Source organism: Gopherus evgoodei, chromosome 1 (genome assembly GCF_007399415.2).
Source record: "Gopherus evgoodei ecotype Sinaloan lineage chromosome 1, rGopEvg1_v1.p, whole genome shotgun sequence".
NCBI classification, from domain to species: Eukaryota; Metazoa; Chordata; order Testudines; family Testudinidae; genus Gopherus; species Gopherus evgoodei.
This window is the reverse complement of record NC_044322.1, coordinates 36384959-36404079: the sequence shown is the minus strand read 5'-3', so window position 1 is coordinate 36404079 and position 19121 is coordinate 36384959. Positions and strand designations below refer to the sequence as shown.

The window sequence follows — 19121 nt, the reverse complement described above, 5'->3', positions numbered from 1 at the left end:
TATGGGACCCATTCCAAACCCCTAATCATTTTAGTTGCCCTTCTCTGAACCTTTTCTAGTGCCAGTGTATCTTTTTTGAGATGAGACCACATCTGTACTCAGTATTCAAGATGTGAGCATGCCATCGATTTTTTTTTATAAGGGCAATAATATATTCTCCTTTTTATTCTCTATCCCCTTTTTAATTATTCCTAACATCCTGTTTGCTTTTTTTGACTGTCTCTGCACATTCTGTGGACATCTTCAGAGAACTATCCACAATGACTCCAAGATCTTTTTCCTGATTTGTTGTAGCTAAGTTAGCCCCCATCATATTTTATGTATAGCTGGGGTTATTTTTTCAATGTGCATTACTTTACATTTATCCACATTACATTTAATTTGCCATTTTGTTGCCCAATCACTTAGTTTTGTGAGATCTTTTTGAAGTTCTTCACAGTCTGCTTTGGTCTTTACTATCTTGAGCAGTTTAGTATCATCTGCAAACTTTGCCAACTCACTTTTTACCCCTTTCTCCAGATCATTTATGAATAAGTTGACTATAATCTAATCACTAGATCTTGATGATTCCAGCACTCAGAGCTAGCATCATAGGGGTTATCAGGGCAAGCACATAGTGCCCTCTCGCTTTGCAATTGCAGCTCTCAATTCTAGTATCTTGATGCTGTCTTGTGTAGGTGTGCAGTACCCCTCTGCTGCTAGTGATAATGTTGATATCCTAGTCCCCCTGGCAGCTCAGCTGGAACAGCAGAATAAACAATGGAGTAGTGCAGCTGTGACTGGTGCTGAGATGTGCTATGACTTGATCCCCATTTCAAACCATTTTTTGATCTAGAAATGCTCTTTTAATTAAGGATGAGTTTCTCTACAGTGGAGACTGAAAGCTCACTTACTCAATGTCATTGAGTTCTGTGTCTCCCTCCCTGCATTGTGGTCTCCCCAGCTCTTTCCTTTGACTCTAATCTCCCTGTTACATATCTCTGCTTCCCTTTTCTGCCTCAGATTCCCCCAGATGCTCTTGCTGCTGCTTCTGCTGTTGCCTTTTGCAGGAGATGAGGGGTATACTGCCAGGCCTCAGTCCAGCAAAGCATTTAAGTCAATGGGGCTATTTGTATGCTTTCAGTTATGCTCATGCTTAAGTGTTTTGCTGGATCCGGGTCCTAATTCGTGTACAGTGGCATGCCAGTTACAGAGCTGTGCTGGCTATATGAAAATAAAGGCTGCCATCAGTGAAACTGAATCTTAGTTTTCCTTTCCTTAGTTTTTCATTCCGTCAGAGAGACGGTTGATATTTTACTCACTTTGTCAGTAAAAGGGTCTGAGAAGCAAATTCTGGAATAAAGATGAACAATGATACTGAGTCACTCTGAGTAAATTAAAGCAATTGAGCTCTCCCAGAACACTCTTTCAGTTGGGACTACTTTAATATTTTCTTGTCACCTGCCCCACATGTTGTTGTGACTGACGTTTGATTCAGGGCTTGACCAGAATGGGGAGAGCTGTGTGATCTATTTCGACTGACCGGTGGTCTGATGGCACTAAGGGGTTGATCCTTCACCCACTGATGTCAATGGCAGTATTGACACTGACCTCAAAGGTTGCAGGGTCAAACTGAAAGGGGCTCTATCACTGGGGGGTGTTCCAGGTGCCACATGGCTTTCAGCCAGCATGAAAGCAGGAGTGGAGCCTTGAAAGGCAGAACAGGAGAGGGGCAAATGGAGGATGATGGCAGGACCAGCTTTCAGGAGAAGAGGAGGTTGGAGAGATGGGTTTTTAAGTGGTGAAGGGGCAAAAGAGATTTAGGCATGTGTGTGGTGGGGAGTGAAACTTGGGGCAGGAGAGGAGGCAAAAAGAATAATGAGACCTGGGAAGCTGAAGTGAAGGGGGAGAGAGAGATGGTATGGTGGCAGGAAAGAAAAGCAGGGCTGGGTGGAGAGATGGCAGTGAGGAAGTAAGGTCAGGTCTGCACTATAATCTTACATCTGTATAACTATGTCACTTTGGTGTGAAAAATCCACACCCCTGAGCAACACTGTTTTACAATGACCAGAACCCCACCCCACCCCAGTGTACAAAGGTACTGCCTCTTGTGGAGATGGGTTAACTACACTGACAGGAGATGCTCTTCTGTCGGCATAGTAGCATCTTCACTGAAGTGCTACAGTAGCGCAGCTGCACCGCTGCAGTGTTTTAAATGTAGACCTGCTCCGAGAAACAGGGGATATGAAGGGGAATGGAGGAGATATGAGAAATGGGAAACAATGGGTAGAGACAGGAGGAGCAGACGGAAAGAATAGACAGGAAAAGAGATGCAAGAAAGCAAACAAAACTGGGAATGCAAAGAACCTGGTGGAATCCAGAGAGGAGAAATGAACCTGTGTTTGTGTGTACAGCAACAAACTTGTATATGGCAGTTCTGTTTTGTTTTTTTCAAATGATATATATTTAGCTGTATGGCAGCATCTTTAATCTGTTTAACAAAAGCAGTTACAACATTCCAATATCTAAAGCTCAGTTAGAGCTGATCCAAAGCCTATTGTAATTGATGTGAGTCTTTCCATAGACTTTAAAGGGGGTTGGATCTGGTCCTTATCAAAGAAAGATTCATGATACAAAGTTGAGTGCCTTACAGATAGACTGTCAGGGCTGGAAGGGACCTCAGGAGATCATCTAGTCCAACCCCCTGCTCAAAGCAGGACGAATCCCCAACTAGCCTCCAAAAGGGTTGAATTCACAATCCTGGGTTTAGCAGGCCAATGCTCAAACCACTGAGCTATCTCTCCCCCCATCATAACATAAAAAGAAAAGATTACTCAGTTGTAAATTCACTATCAGAAGAGAAGTTGCAACGCATGATCCCCCAGGGTAAATACTGACATTCAGTCTTGGTTAAAAATCGTGCAGTATGATAAATAACAGGTGAAGTAAAGCTAAATATTCAGACATCTAATTATCGCCTAAAGAATTTTCTGGGAATTCAGGATCTTTTCTGTGCTGCCATGAGGTATGAACCCAGAGAGACTTTTTCTTTTATATGGACATGCTCATGAAAAATCTACTTTGCCCCTCTAAAATAACTTAGAGGGACAAAAGAATGTGGCTTGTTCCAAGGGCTCCATTTTGCAAGGTGCAAGGTCCTGGGAATTGCAGTCAGCATCTTGAAGGAGAAACTCTTCACATCTCAAGATGGGGTTAGTTCAGTCTAGAAAGAACTTGATCTCCAGCCTGCAGATAATGGACAAGAAGTGATTCTAAAAACTTGCATCTTTGAGGTAATCCCACCAAATATTCTAGATTTACTGAAAAAAAGAACAGGAGTACTTGTGGCACCTTAGAGACTAACAAATTTATTTCAGCATAAGTTTTTGTGGGCTGCAGCTCACTTCTTCAGATGCACTGTGCTAGATTTACTGTATCCACCCATAAGGGGCAATTACATTTAATTGCAATAATAACAGAAAAAAAAATCTTATCTTCAAAATTCAGTGTCTTTGTTTTCCTGAGTTACCTAAAATTTTTGACTCTATTCATTCTCTATACACTAGTTTCCAACTCACAGTGCAATTACCTTTAACCAATAGAGCAGAAAGGATTTTGGCGCTGCCTGGAAATAAAGGTGTGACACAGAAGAATGCTGGTAAGAGACTGAGCGTTATTTCCTGGCCCATGCCATGTGACTCTAGGTCAAAGTTACAAAAGGTTTTAGCCATTTTACATGATGGTCAGTATCCACCAAGCAAGTAGCTCTTGTTTTATCTTCCTTTTTATTTATTTTTTTAAAAGCACAAATATAATATCAACCTGACATGAACACAGCCGACTAGTGAAATCTGAACTAGAAGAAATTGCTAAAGGGGAGATCTAGGTTATTGGACTAAATATCTCTGAATCTCATTGGTTCACAATCATATGGTTGCTCCTTGTTCACAGACATTCCTTCTGCTATGGCCTGTTCAGTCGCAGGTTTATTTGCTATGGTGAACCTGTTTGCTGTTCCTGTTGTCCTTTCCTTGCCAGTGACTAGGTGGTTACTTCCATGAGTGCATGAGATTGCCCGCAGCATCCTGAACATCCTCAAGAAATGAAGCTGAAGTCCTTTTTGGTTTTGTCAAATGCTTTCTGACCATCCAGGGCGGCTGTGACCTGTAAACCTTGGTACAGATGGTATAGCTGTTACGTTAGCATATTGCCACCCACTTTCTGTTTGAAATCTAGCATTTTCTCTTGCTTACAATTGGAGTGACTATCATTCTTTTGATAGTATTTCTTCTGTGTTGGTTTCCTGGTAAACAAGGACCTTTTAATATCTAAATCGGGGTTAACGATCTTTGTTGGATGCGGCACTAAGGTTTTGTCCTAGTGCTCGTGGATCTCTGAACCAGTGATTCTAATAAAGCGTTGTTAGGTGTTATATACATAGCTAGAAGTTCTTTGCTATTTGTATGCACTTGAACTGGTCAGAAATTGTTCAATGAAATCGATTTTCTGATGGAAAACACTGTTTCATCAAAACCACAGTGTTTTGTGAAACCAGGTTGTCAAGGTTTCTTTCTCCACTTTGAATTTTAGAGTGCAAATGTGGGGGACCTTCATGAACACTTCTAAGCTTAAATACTAGCTTAGATCTGGTACGTTGCCACCAGCCAGAAATTCAGTGTCTGGCACACTCCATGTTTCCCCCCCGCCCCCCTCAGACCTTCCGCTCCCAGGGTTGCCTTGAGAGGCTTCACCAATTCCCTGGTGAACACAGATTTAAACTCCTTGGATCTTAAAACAAGGAGGAATCAACCATCCCCTCTCCTTTCCCCTCCACCAATCCCTGGTGAGTTCAGATCCAATCCCCTTGGATCTTAAAACAAGGAAAATCAATCAGATTCTTAAAGAAAATTTTTACCTTTTATTTCTTGAATTAAAAGCTATCTCTGTAAAATCAGGATGGAAAATACTTTACAGGGTACTCAGATTCATATAGACCAGAGAGACCCTCACCTAGCCTTAGATTCAAAGTTACAGCAAACAGAGGTAAAAATCCTTCCAGCAAAAAGAAACATTTACAAGTTGAGAAAACAAACATAAGACTAATCCGCCTGGCTTGGCTATTACTTAAAATTTTGAAACATGAAAGACTGATTCAGAAAGATTTGGAGAGTCTGGATGTACGTCTGGTCCCTCTTAGTCCCAAGGGCGAACAACGAATAAAACAAAAAGCACAAACAAAGACTTCCCTCCACCAAGATTTTAAAGTATCTTGTCCCCCTATTGGTCCTCTGGTCAGGTGTCAGCCAGGTTTACTGAGCTTCTTAACCCTTTACAGGTAAAAGAGACATTAACCCTTAACCATCTCTTTTTGACACAGGTCAAATGCAACAACAACTTCATCAGAGACCAATATTGCAGCCCAGCAGTTAAGGCACTGGAGTGGGAAATGGGAGGCCCAGGTTCAAGCAGAATTGAGCAGAGACTTGAATTTAGGTCTCCTGTGTTCTAGCCCAGTGCCGTGTAAATCAGACCAAAGTGTCACTTGTATCAAAATGAAAAAACTTCAGAAACTTTGAAATGTTTCACTAATAAGAATTGTCACTTTCAAGCCAGTCCTATGATTTACATTTCTACTGTCCCATTCCACAGTAAGTTTGGTGCTGTAAATGATACTAAACAAAAAAAGACTGACTTGGAGAGCTGACAGTCTAGAAACTCTCAACACCATATATATATATATTTTTTTTTAAAGTAAAACCAACATCAGAAAATTCTCTTGGTATAGAAATTTCAGAGCCAAGAGAAAACATTGGAGTGAGAACTTCAAAGGATGATGCCTGACACTGATAAGGGGGGAAAAAAAAGACCAGTAAGCTAGCTTTGTGGAATGTTTTGTTCTGGTTCCTTTGTTTGTCTCCTTGTTTTTTCTGGGGTCTTCCTATTCTTGGAAGTATTAAGATAATGAAAATAATCTCTATAAAAACCAATAGCCTAGTACAGGCAGTTCTCACTCCTTTCCTTCAAGGTTATGGAGAAAAATTTCTGGAGAAAATTGAATGTTCACCAAATTCAAAACTTTCTCTCCAGCTCAATGGAAAATTCATTTCAAGCTGGGTTTGGTACTAGTCCTGCTCTCCCAGCATTTACAGATCAAAATGTTTCTAGGGTTCTTACTGACAAAACAGTGTTCTTCAGTTTCTAATGTGTGTCTTTTTATCCTGTAAAAAATAAGTGAATTAAGTTAATTGCTAACTAGACTTCAAATGAAATTTCTGTAGATCAGTGAAGGAGAGGAATAGTAGACAATATTCTATGTAAGGACAACTCCATTCTGGTTATTCATCTTTTTTAAACCCCCCCCTCCCCAGTTCCCATAATTTATTGCAATGCTTCTGTACGGAGACAAAAAGGCATAATCCATACAACACTATCTCCTTTATCTCAACCTCACCTATTGGAAACTCATTGTTTGAAAAGTTCCTGATGTTAGTGTTTGTGATATGACACTTATCAGCTTAGTGATATTAGGTAATGGAGCTGGTTGGCTTTCCTGGTGGCTGGCTGACTCAGCAGGACACGAAGATGCTTATGGCTAAAAAGCTCAATAGCACAGAATGGCAAAAACACTTTTGCTCACAGCTGCAGAACTGGCTAGCCTCCCTGAGGATACTGGCCAACAGGCTTTGAAATCCCTGTTCAGGGTCACAAACTTCAAATTCTTCTAAGCCAGCTCCCTGATTATCTGAAACCCTAGTTACTTTGGGTGTCCCCTGAGGTCTCTGGTTGATTGACGTTTCTAGCATAATATCATATATTTATATGGTGCTTTGTAGGATCCTATGAGATCGAATTTGCCCAGAGCTTTATGTGCTGCACTTAAATGAAGGGAGGTTGGCAGCCAGTGGACAACACTTTGCACAGCAGAGAGGGGAGGGGAAAGTTTGGAAACCCTGCAGGAGACCAGGTTAAACCCCTAGAATATAAAAACGACTATACTGGATCAAACTAAAAGTCCATCTAGCCCAGTATCCTGTCTTCTGACAGTGGCCAATACCAGGTGCCCCAGATGAAATGAATGGAACAGGTAATCATCAAGTGATCCATCCCCTGTCGCCCATTCCCAGCTTCTGGCAAACAGAGGCTAGGGACACCATCCCTGCCCATCCTGGCTAATAGCTATCCTCCATAGGGTGACCAGATGTCCCGATTTTATAGGGACAGTCCTGATTTTTTTTTTGTTCTTTTTCTTATATGGGCTCCTATTACACCCCACCCTCATCCCAATTTTTCACTTTTGCGGTCTGGTCATGCTAATCATCCATCAATTTATCTAGTTCTTTTTTGAACCATGTTATATTATAGTCTTGGCCTTCACAACATCCTCTGGAAAAGAGTTCCACAGGTTGACTGTGCGTTGTGTGAAGAAATACTTCCTTTTTCCCCCTCCCCTTTGGTTTAAACCTGCTGCCTACTAATTTCATTTGGTAACCCCTAGTTCTTGTGTTATGAGAGAGAGAGTAAATATCACTTCCTTATTTACTTTCTCAACACCAGTCATGATTTTATAGACCTCTATAATATCCCCCCTTAGTCATCTCTTTTCCAAACTGAAAAGTCCCAGTCTTACTAATCTCTTCTCATATGGAAGCTGTTCCATACCCCGGAAGCAGTGGTTTCCCCAGGAATTGAAATTAGGAGGGGTGTTCGAATTTATAGGGGTGGGGGGTTTCAGGACCAATGGGATATATAAAAGAGAGATGCATAAAGTAAATGTTTTGTTAGGATAATGCAAATTTAATATAAGGATAATGCAAGTTACACCAAAACATATAACAGGTCTAGATTTCTAAAAACATATAATTTTTTTTAAAATGTATTTAATTTAAATTGACTTTTGAAAAGTAAGCCATCATGGGATAAGAGGGAAGTCCTCTCATGGATCAGTAACTGGTTAAAAGATGGGAAACAAAGGGTAGGAATAAATTGTCATTTTTCAGAATGAAGAGAGAGAAATAGTGGTATCTCTGAGGGGTTGGTACTGGGACCATTACTGTTCAACATACTCATAAATGATCTGGAAAAATGGATAAACAGTGAAGTGGCAAAATTTGCAGATGATACAAAACTATTCAAGATAGTTAAGTCCCAGGCAGACTGTGAAGTATTACAAAGAGATCTCACAAAACTGGGTGACTGGGCAACAAAAATGGCAGATGAAATTCAATGTTGATAAATGCAAAGTAATGCACATTGGAAAACCAATCTCAACTATACGTACAAAATGAAGGAATCTGAATTAGCTGTTACCACTCAAGAAAGAGATCTTGGAGTCATTGTGGGTAGTTCTCTGAAAATATCCACTCAATGTGCAGCTGCAGTCAATGAGTCCCAACATTTTGTTCGCTTCTTTAAAAAGAACAGGAGTATTTGTGGCACCTTAGAGACTAACAAATTTATTTGAGCTTAAGCTTTTGTGGGCTTCAAGCCTCTTCATTGGATGTAGCCCACAAAAGCTTATGCTCAAATAAATTTGTTAGTCTCTGAGGTGCTACAAGTACCCCTGTTCTTTTTGCGGATACAGACTAACATGGCTGCTACTCTGAAACCTTTGCTTTTTTAAGAAAAGGATAGATAATAAGACAGAAAATATCATATTGCCTCTGTATAAATCCATGGTATATGTACACCTTGAATACTGTGTGCAGATCTGGTCGCCCCATCCCAAAAAAGAGATATTGGAAACAGGACTAGCGCTAGGGGATTGAGCGCCCTAGGCGGACAGCAATTTCGCCATCCCACGAGCTGCTCCCGCGGCTCTGGTGGGGCTGCGGCAGCGGTGCCTGTGGAGGGTCCTGTTCTCCGCAGCTCCGGTGGAGCTGCCACAGTCGTGCCTGCGGGCGGTCCACCGGAGCCCCGCAAGGAGCCAACCGTCCGCAGGCACGACTGTGGCAGCTCCACCGGAGCCGCGGACCAACGAACCCTCCACAGGCACCACTGCGGCAGCTCCACCAGAGCTGCCTGCCGCCCCCTCCGGCAAAATGCCGCCCACCAATTATTCTGGCGCCCTAGGCGATTGCCTAGGCTGCCTAAATGGTAGCGCCGGCCCTGATTGGAAATGGAAAAGGTACAGAGATGGGCAACTAAAATGATATGGGGTATGAAACAGGAGGATAAATTAAAATGACTGGGAATTTTCAGCTTAGAAAAGAGAGACTAAGGGGGGATATGATATAGGTCTATAAAATCTTGACTGGTGTGAAGAAAATGAATAAGGAAATGTTATTTAATCCTTCACATAACACAAGAACTAGCAGTCACCCAATGAAATTAATAGGCCACAGATTTTAAAAAAACAAAAGGAAGTACTTCTTCACACAACAATAAGTCAACCCGTGGAACTCTTTGCCAGGAAATGCTGTGAAGACCAAAACTATAACAGGATTAAAAGAAGAACTAGATAAATTCCTGGAGAATAGGTCCATCAGTGGTTATTAGAGCATGGTGTTGCATCCCTCCCCATCCTGGCTAAGTGTCCCTAGCCTGTTTGCCAGAAGTTGGGAATGGGCAACAGAGGGTGGATCACTTGATGATTACCTGTTCTGTTCATTCCCTCTGACGCACCTGGCCTTGACCACTGTCGGAAGACAGGATACTGGGCTAGATGGACCATTGGTCTGACCCAGTATGACCATTCTTATGTAAAAATTAATTATAATAAAAATGTTTAGTACAGAAACTCCCCAACATAATGACCTCTCAAGATAGCAACAATGTGAGATAACAACCTTGGCAAATACTGCATTTTAAAAATCTTGGACTACTAGGAAACATATTTATATAAGTTTCTATTCCCAGTCACAAATGTAGCATTCTGGAGCAAAGTCACTAAAATATAGTCCAACAAACAAATGTTTGTTTAACGTGCCCCTTATTTAAGCTGTCAGAGGTGCTTTCACATGAGTACACCTCCCAAGTGGGGGGCAAGAAAGCAGCTTGCTCGTTCCTCCAGCCGCTCACTGTTTGCTCTGGCCATGACTGTTCGTTGTGCCACTGTTCACTCTACCACTCTGTTGCCAATGGCCCTGCGCAGTAACCTGCTGCTGCCTGCCACTGTGACCTCTGCGAGTTGGTCTCTTGAGGTTCCACCGAGCTCTCAGTGATTTCAGCTGAGCTCTCAGTGGGGGAACCTCGCTGCTAGTGCAGACTGGGCTGTCTTTTACACAAAAACACTGTCCCCACAGGAACACTGTCCCCACAGCAGGACTAAACACTTAGACCTGATTGTCAGTGATTTCAGCTGCAGTGGTCACTTAACAGAACAAAAGACTATCTATGGAGCCTAATCAGCTCTGTCTTTAAACAGTGGAGAGGGACAGGTCCCTACCCTCTCTTTTGATGCCCTCAATCAGCACAGGCTAAGTACAGTTCTACTGCCCTTTACTCATACAATAAGAAGAACAACATTACATTTCATTTCCCCCCTCCCCCCGCATTCAAGTGATTTGTAACCCAACCCCAGCCAAAATCTATCACTTGGGCAACACAGCTCTGTTTGCTGGGTACCTAGGTAGATTAGGTGTGAATGTAAATACAATCTGGTCCTGAAGCTTTTTGCCCCAGTTTATCATTAGCTGTCAGGGAGAGCTCATTTAGACTTTGCTTACAAATCATCATTTGAAATTATTAGGTTGGCCAACATCATTGAAATGAATGCACTGACATTGTCATAAAAAACAACGGCTGTATAAGGAAGCTAGTCTATGTTCATACTTTTCAAATCTATTATACTTTCAGATACACGTATTTTATCATACACTGTATTTGCTTTTAAAATGTGTATTAATGTTTTAATTTCAATTCAAATTTCCAAACAATCATTAAACTGGCATGTTTCAGAGGCAGCTGTGTTAGTCTGTATCCGCAAAAAGAACAGGCGTACTTGTGGCACCTTAGAGATTAACAAATGTATTTGAGCATAAGCTTTCGTGGGCCCAGTTCATTGGATGCATAGAATGGAACTTATAGTGAGGATGGATATATATATATATATATATATATATATATATATATATATATATATATATATATATATATATATATATATATATATATATATATATATATATATATATATATATATATATAATATAGAGAGAGAGAGAGAGATGGGAGTTTCCCAACCAACTGAGGCTAATTAATTAAGATGCGCTATTGTCAGCAGGAGAAAAAAAAAACCTTTATAGTGATAATCAATATAGCCCATTTAAGACAGTTTAACAAGAAGGTCTGAGGATACTTAACAAGGGGCAATAGAGTCAATATGTGTAATGGCTCAGCCATTCCCAGTCTCTATTTAAGTCTAAATTGATTGTATCTAGTTTGCATATTAATTAAAGTTCAGCAGTAGTTGGAGTCTGTTTTTGAAGCTTTTCTGTTGCAAAATTGCCACCTTTAAATCTGTTACTGAGTGGCCAGAGAGGTTGAAGTGTTCTCCTACTGGTTTTTGAATGTTATGGTTCCTGATGTCAAGTTTGTGTCCATTTATTCTTTTGCGTAGACTGTCCAGTTTGGCCAATGTACATGGCAGAGGGGCATTGCTGGCACATGATGGCATATATCACATTGGTAGATGTGCAGGTGAACGAGCCCCTGGTGGTGTGGCTGATGTGATTAGGTCCTATGATGGTGTCACTTGAATAGATATGTGGACAGAGTTGGCATCGGACTTTGTTGCAAGAATAGGTTCCTGGGTTAGTGTTTATGTTCTGTGGTATGTGGTTGCTAGTGAGTATTTGCTTCAGGTTGGGTGGCTGTCTGTAAGCGAGGACTGATCTGTCTCACAAGATCTGGGAGAGTGAGGGATCATCTTTCAGGATAGGTTGTAGATCTTTGATGATGCGCTGGAGAGGTTTTAGTTGGGGGCTGAAGGTAACGGCTAGTGGTGTTCTGTTATTTTCTATGTTGGGCCTGTCTTGTAGTAGGTGACTTCTGGGTACTCTTCTGGCTCTGTCAATCTGTTTTTTCACTTCAGCAGGTGGGTATTGTAGTTTTAAGGTTGCTTGATAGAGATCTTGTAGGTGTTTGCCTCTGTCTGAGGGGACTGGAGCAAATGCGGTTGTATCTTAGAGCTTGGCTGTAGACAATGGGTCATGTGGTGTGTTCTGGACGGAAGCTGGAGGCATGTAGGTAAGTAGAGTGGTCAGTAGGTTTCCAGCATAAGGTGGTGTTTATGTGGCCATCTCTTATTAGCACAGTAGCGTCAAGGAAATGGACCACATGTGTGGATTGGTCTAGGCTGAGGTTGATGGTGGGATGGAAATTGTTGAAATCATGATGGAATTCCTCAAGAGCTTCCTTTCCATGGGTCCAGATGATGAAGATGTCATCAATGTAGCACAAGTAGAGTAGAGGCATTAGGGGGATGAGAGCTAAGGAAGCGTTGTTCTAAATCAGCCATAAAAATGTTGGCATACTATGGGGCCATGCGGGTACCCATAGCAGTGCTACTGACTTGAAGGTATATATTGTCCACAAATGTGAAATAGTTGTGGGTGAGGACAAAGTTGCAAAGTTCTGCCATCAGGTTTGGCATGTAACTAATTCACAAAACTGGGGGGGATGTTGGGGAAATTCAGGGGGGTGTAGGGAAATCACTGCCCGGAAGCTGTTCCATCCCCCTAATTATTTTTGTTGTCCTTTTCTGAACCTTTTCCGATTCCATTATTTCTATTTTGACATGGGGCGACCACATCAGCATGCAGTATTTAAGATGTGGGCATACCATGGATTTATATAGAGACAATATGATATTTTCTGTCTTATTGTCTATCCCTTTCTTAATGATGCCCAGCATTCTGTTAGCTTTATTGCTGCCATTGCACATTGAGAGGATGTTTTCAGAGAGCTATCCACAATGATTCTAAGATCTTTTTCTTGAGTGGTAACAGATAATTTAGACCCCATCATTTTATATGTATAGTTAGGATTATGTTTTCCAATGTGCATTACTTTGCATTTATTAACATTGAATTTTATCTGCTATTTTATCCAGGGGGAAGGATAGCTCAGTGGTTTGACCATTGGCCTGCTAAGCCCAGGATTGTGAGCTCAATCCTTGAGGGGGCCATTTAGGGATCTGGGGCAAAAATCTGTCTGGGGATTGGTCCTGCTTTGAACAGGGGGTTGGACTAGATGACCTCCTGAGGTCCCTTTCAACTCTGGTATTCTATGATTTTGTTGCACAGTCACCAAGTTTTGAGAGATCCTTTTGTAACTCTTTGCAGTCTGCCTGGGACTTAATTACATTGACTACTTTTGTATCATTTGCAAATTTTGCCACCTCACTGTTTATCCCTTTTTCCAGATAATTTATGAATATGTTGAATAGGACTGGTCCCAGTGCAGACCCATGGGGGACACCACTGTTTACTTCTCTCTGTTCTGAAAAATGACCATTTATTCCTTTCCTTTGTTTCCTATCTTTTAACCAGTTACCAATCCATGAGTCGACCTTGCCTTTTATCCCGTGACAGCTTACTTTGCTTAAGAGCCTTTGGTGAGGGACATTGTCAAAAGCTTTCTGAAAATCTAACTACACTATATCCACTGGATCCCCCTTGTCAACATGTTTGTTGACCCTCTCAAAGAATTCTAGTAGATTGGTGAGGCATGATTTCCCTTTGCAAAAATCATGTTGCTTCTTCCCCAACAAAGTATGTTCATCTATGTGTCTGACAATTTTGTTCTTTACTATAGTTGCAACCAGTTCACTCAATACTGAAGTCAGGCTTACCAGCCTGTAATTGCCGGGATCACTTCTGGAGCCCTTTTTAAAAATTGGCATCACAGAAGCTGATTTAAATGATTGGTTACAGACTACAATTAGTAGTTCTGCAGTTTCACATTTGAGTTCCTTCAGAACTCTTGGGTGAATACCATGTGGTCCTGGTGACTTCTTACTGTTTAGTTTATAAATTTGTTCCTAAACCTCCTCTAATGACACCTAACCTGGGACAGTTCCTCAGATTTGTCATCTAAAAAGAAAGGCTCAGGTTTGGGAATCTCTCTCACGTCCTCAGCTATGAAGACTGATGTAAAGAATTCATTTAGTTTCTCCACAATGGCCGTATCGTCCTTGAGTGCTCCTCTAGCACCTCACTCCTCCAGTGGCCCCACTGGTTGTTTAGCAGACTTCCTGCTTCTGATGTAGTTAAAACATTTTTGTTCTTTAATGTAACTTTCATATTTAAAAAAAATATCTTTTTAAAAAAGACCTTTTATGTCTATGTACAGCAGACTGGGAATCATGTCTTTTGAGGTCTCCTCCAAAAGACTTCATGCTATAACTTTCATAGATTAATAGACTTAAGATCAGAAGGGACCATTATGGTTATTAAGTCTGACCCTCCTGCACAATGCAGGCCGCAGAATCTCACCCACCCACTCCTGTAACAAATTCCTAACCTATGTCTGAGTTATTGAAGTCCTCAAATCGTGGTTTAAAGACATCAAGGTGCAGAGAATCCTCCAGCAAGTGACCCCTGCCCCATGCTGCAGAGGAAGGTGAAAAACATCCAGGGCCTCTGCCAATCTGCCCTGGAGGAAAATTCCTTCCCGACCCTGAGCATGTGGGCAAGGCTCACCAGCCAGCACCCAAGAAAGAATTCTCTGTAGTAACTCAGATCCCATCCCATCTAACATCCCATCACAAACCACAGGGCTTATTTACCTGCTAATAATCAAAGATCAATTGCCAAATTAATTGCCCAAATTAGGCTGTCTCATCATACCATCCCATCCATAAAATTATCAAGCTTAATCTTGAAGCCAGCTATGTCTTTTGCCTCCACTACTCCCCTTGGAAGGCTGTTCCAGAACTTCACTCCTCTAATGGTTAGAAACCTTTGTCTAATTTCCAGTCTAAACTTCTTAGTGTCCAGTTTATATCCATTTGTTCTTGTGTCCACACTGGTACTAAGCTTAAATAATTCATAGTGCTCCATTTATCCTCTTCAGAAGGATGAAGAACTAGGGGGCACAAATAGGATTGTATCCATAAAGTTAACTTGTTCTATTGTAGTGTATTGCAGGCAGTGATTTGAAGTTTGGTGTGTGATAACATACCTACCATTATCAGTTCTCTCTGTTTGAATCAGAAAATTAGAATTCATGGATTGCACAAATCAGCTATTTTAGTACAGAGCTAAAAGATGATCTCTTAGCAGCATGAAGTGCTTTAGAGGAGTGACAGAAGGTATTGTTGCCCCTTCTTCTGACATCAGTGTCCCCACCTCGCTGGGTGAAGCAGAATTCTGGGCCTTGCACGTAAGCTTCCCAGTGAAGTAGAAAATCAGTGACAGAGCTTCATTTATTATTCTAAGCATAACTTGTTTTATTTACATGTCTACACTATTGCTGGAATGGAGGTGGTCAAACAGCATGCAGACAATCCCTTCTGACCTTTATGGCTACTTGTAGTGACAGTGTAAGACAATGATATGCCAACAAGCTGTGAAACAGTTACTGTAGCCCATAAATATTCTGCCATTGTACGTCTTATATCACAAGTTTTATGGCATTGATTTCCTAATGCATGATTTAGAATCATTTGGTGTATTCATTTTGTTTTGTTAGGTCAAAGGACTCAAATGAGACAATGGACTGGGGAACATTGCAGGCCATTTTAGGAGGTGTAAACAAACACTCCACCAGTATCGGAAAGATCTGGCTCACCGTCATGTTCATTTTCCGTGTTATGATCCTTGTGGTGGCTGCGGAGGAAGTCTGGGGAGATGAACAAAATGATTTTGTCTGCAACACTCTGCAACCAGGATGCAAAAATGTTTGCTATGACCACTTCTTCCCCATCTCTCACATTAGACTGTGGGCCCTTCAGCTCATCTTTGTCTCAACTCCTGCACTTCTGGTGGCCATGCACGTTGCGTACAGAAGGCACGAAAAGAAAAAGCAGTTCAGAAAGCGAGGGCAAACCTGTGAATATAAAGACATTGAAGAAATAAAATCACAAAGATTTCATATTCAGGGTCCCTTGTGGTGGACCTACACGAGCAGCATATTCTTCAGAATGATCTTTGAAGCCCTCTTTATGTATGCGTTTTACTTCATGTACGATGGCTTCCGAATGCCGCGCCTAATGAAGTGCAACGTGTCGCCTTGCCCCAACACAGTGGACTGTTTTGTTTCTCGACCCACTGAAAAGACAGTATTTACTATTTTCATGATCGCTGTGTCTGGTATTTGCATTTTGTTAAACATGTCTGAATTCTGCTATCTGGTGATAAAAGTTTTCCTCAAAAAGTCTCAAAGAGCAGCACCTCCAAGACATCACCTCAACCATGAGACTAAAGAGGAAACTAAACAAAATGAAATGAATGAACTAATATCTGATAGCTGTCACAACACAGTCTCAAGATTTCCAAGCAGCTAAGGTGATGCAAATGTGAGGAGACACTCAGTGTGGAGTGAATATTCCTCTTACAAAGCTGCAAATGAAATCAGCTATATTAAACAATAAAGTGGGGTGAAGGTTTAATATGTAATGTGAGGTGGGAATTAAACACCTAGTTCAAAAGAATCAAAGCAGCATAAAAATGTGTGAAAAGTATATAAGGATTAAATAGGAAACTGTCTCCATAAGAATATCCTTAACGAGGCAACTATGACAAGCAGAAACTCACTAGTAGTTCTGGGCTAGAGTCACAAAAGGGACTTAGTGCATAGGGAGAGTTAGGTGACCAAGAAGAGGGGTCTCAGAAGCCTGAATGCTGAGTAGGGAGCTGCCTAAGCTAGCCAGATGTGAAATGCAGAGGAGAAGGGCAGGGCTTAAGTGCCTAAGCAACTTTTGAGGATTTGGACCCGAACTCCATCTGGAATTCCTGGTCCTGACCCTCTCCCAGAGTTAGGTGCCTAAGCCAGGTCAGACCTTTTTCATCATGAGAGCAAGACAGAACCTGTTATAGCCAGTTGCCCAGCAGAGTTAAGGCACTCACCTGGGACATAGAAGACCTGGATTTTTATTTATTTATTTTTTTTTAAATCCCTGCTCTGTCTGATCTTCCCTGAAAGGTGGGAGACCTGATCAGGTAAACATCCTCACCAGTGGGCTGTAGAATCAATCTCTCTTGGGCCTACTGATTATTTATACGAGGACCTGTTTCAAGAAGAGACTGAGGCCTGGTCTACACTAAAAACTTATGTTGACCCAGTTGTGTCGCTCAGGGGTATGAAAAATCCACATAGTTAAGTTGCCTTAATTCTGGTGTAGATAGTGCTAGGTCAATGGAAGAATACTATCGTCTGTCAAGGAGGTGAATTAACTACAGTGATCGGAGATCCCCTCCTATTGCATTAGTGTCTACACTGAAAGTGCTACGGAAGGTGGCCATTTATGGTACTTTGAAGATGTGTTAACAATAATAGTAATCCTGTTGGGAGAAGCGAATACCTTGTAGATGGCGACTCATCCCCGAATAACCAATAGCCTGGTGGTGAGGGCATTCTTACTGGACATGGGAGAGCTGGGTTTCAGTCCCTGTTCCAAATCATTGCTCCACACTGATTTAAAAACAGGTCTCTGACCTTCCAAGTGAGTGCCCTAACCACTGGTCTTTTGGGTATTTGGAGGGGTGCACACTTGCCAGCCAGGCCCCAGAATTCCTGACTGACTCTTGTGCAGGTTAGACGTTCTCTGGGCCTGCTTACCAAATTGGTCTCTGAAGATATGGGCAGGGAAACACCTAGTTTGAGAATTCCGCTATGTGTAAGGTAGGGCTCCAAGCAGCTCATTAGCTGTGGGTGGAGTCAGGTGGAAATGTAGGCACCTTCAGGGTTAAGCAGTAGCTGAATGGTGCTTTTGTGATTGGTCATAAGAACCTAAAGAGGCAGTAAAGCACCTGAGTCCCTTTGTGAAACTAGCCCTTTATGCATATTTGAGTCCTGAAAACTATACATTTAACAGCAATAAGAATAAACTTTTTCCAGGCAAGATATTCTAGTATTGCAAGATGTATTTACTTACTTGTGAATTCATAACTAAGGTATTTTTGTAAGGTCTGAAATTCCATGTTATTTAGAGTGTGATAGTGTATGATTGAATAGTGTGTTTTGTTTTTACTAGAAAAGCAGATGTAACCTCCAATACCATTTTAATAAAGTATATCAACTTTAAACATTTAGCAGACCTGCTGTAAATAATTCCATTAACATTTTACATTGCGTACTGCCAATGTTATAAAATCATAGCTATTATGAAAATAACCTTTATCTTCTGTTCATTTCTCAAATGAATTGTTTCTTGTCCTGTAGATAGTCATGGAACCGTTTTTTTTTTTTTTTGTTTTTTTTAAATTGTAGACTAAAAATGACTAAATGGTATGAAACTAGGAGCTATCTGGTTGGAATTAACATGAAGAAAAGTCTCAGCTAGTATAAGGAAAAAGCTAGAATCTTAATGAGGTCTTCTAAATAAAAAACAAACACTGTAACCTTGTGCAATGGAGTGAAAGTTTTGTATGTGAGTGTTTTGCTGATGACCTATAGCACTTGGTAAACCTTGATTTTTACACGCTGAGAATTATTTCACTTTCCCTGATTTCAAATACTTCAGTTAAACTTAAAAGCAGAACAAACCCTACAGCCAAATTCTGTCTGATGGAAATTCCTCTGTTGTGCATACACCCACATGTTAAACAAAAAAGCTCCAATGGGCGGGAATGGCGAACCGCAGCCACTGGGAACTGCAGGCAGCCGTGCCTGCAGACAGTCAATGTAAACAAATTTCAGAGTAGAAGCCGTGTTAGTCTGTATCCGCAAAAAGAACAGGAGCACTTGTGGCACCTCAGAGACTAACAAATTTATTTCAGCATAAGCTTTCGTGGACTGTAAACAAACTGTCTCACGGCCTGCCCGTGGATTACCCTGACGGGCTGTGTACAGCCCGTGGGCTGCAAGTTGCTCACCACTGACTCGGGAGCTTTTTCCTGGTTAGGAGTTATACAAGCAAAAAACACATGGCCCATACCTGTCCGAAACCAATGCAGGTTCAAGTAAGTTTTTGATCAAGTGAGGAAAAATCAAAACGTGACAGATTGAAAGTTCAAAACCACGTGGCCGTTTATTGATGG

The 19121-nt window shown here is 41.3% G+C and overlaps 1 protein-coding gene across 2 annotated transcripts in view; it reads left to right on the top strand.

The window, feature by feature from the left end:
- The window catches only part of LOC115650957 (gap junction beta-6 protein-like), a 63936-nt gene extending 45513 nt beyond the window's left edge, over window positions 1–18423 (top strand). For both annotated transcript variants that reach the window (XM_030561684.1, XM_030561687.1), the window contains exon 2: window positions 15613–18423. In XM_030561684.1, the coding sequence (XP_030417544.1) occupies window positions 15613–16426 (814 nt within the window). In that variant the 3' untranslated portion in view covers window positions 16427–18423. The remainder of the gene's footprint in view (window positions 1–15612) is intronic.
- Window positions 18424–19121: the final 698 nt, after the last annotated feature.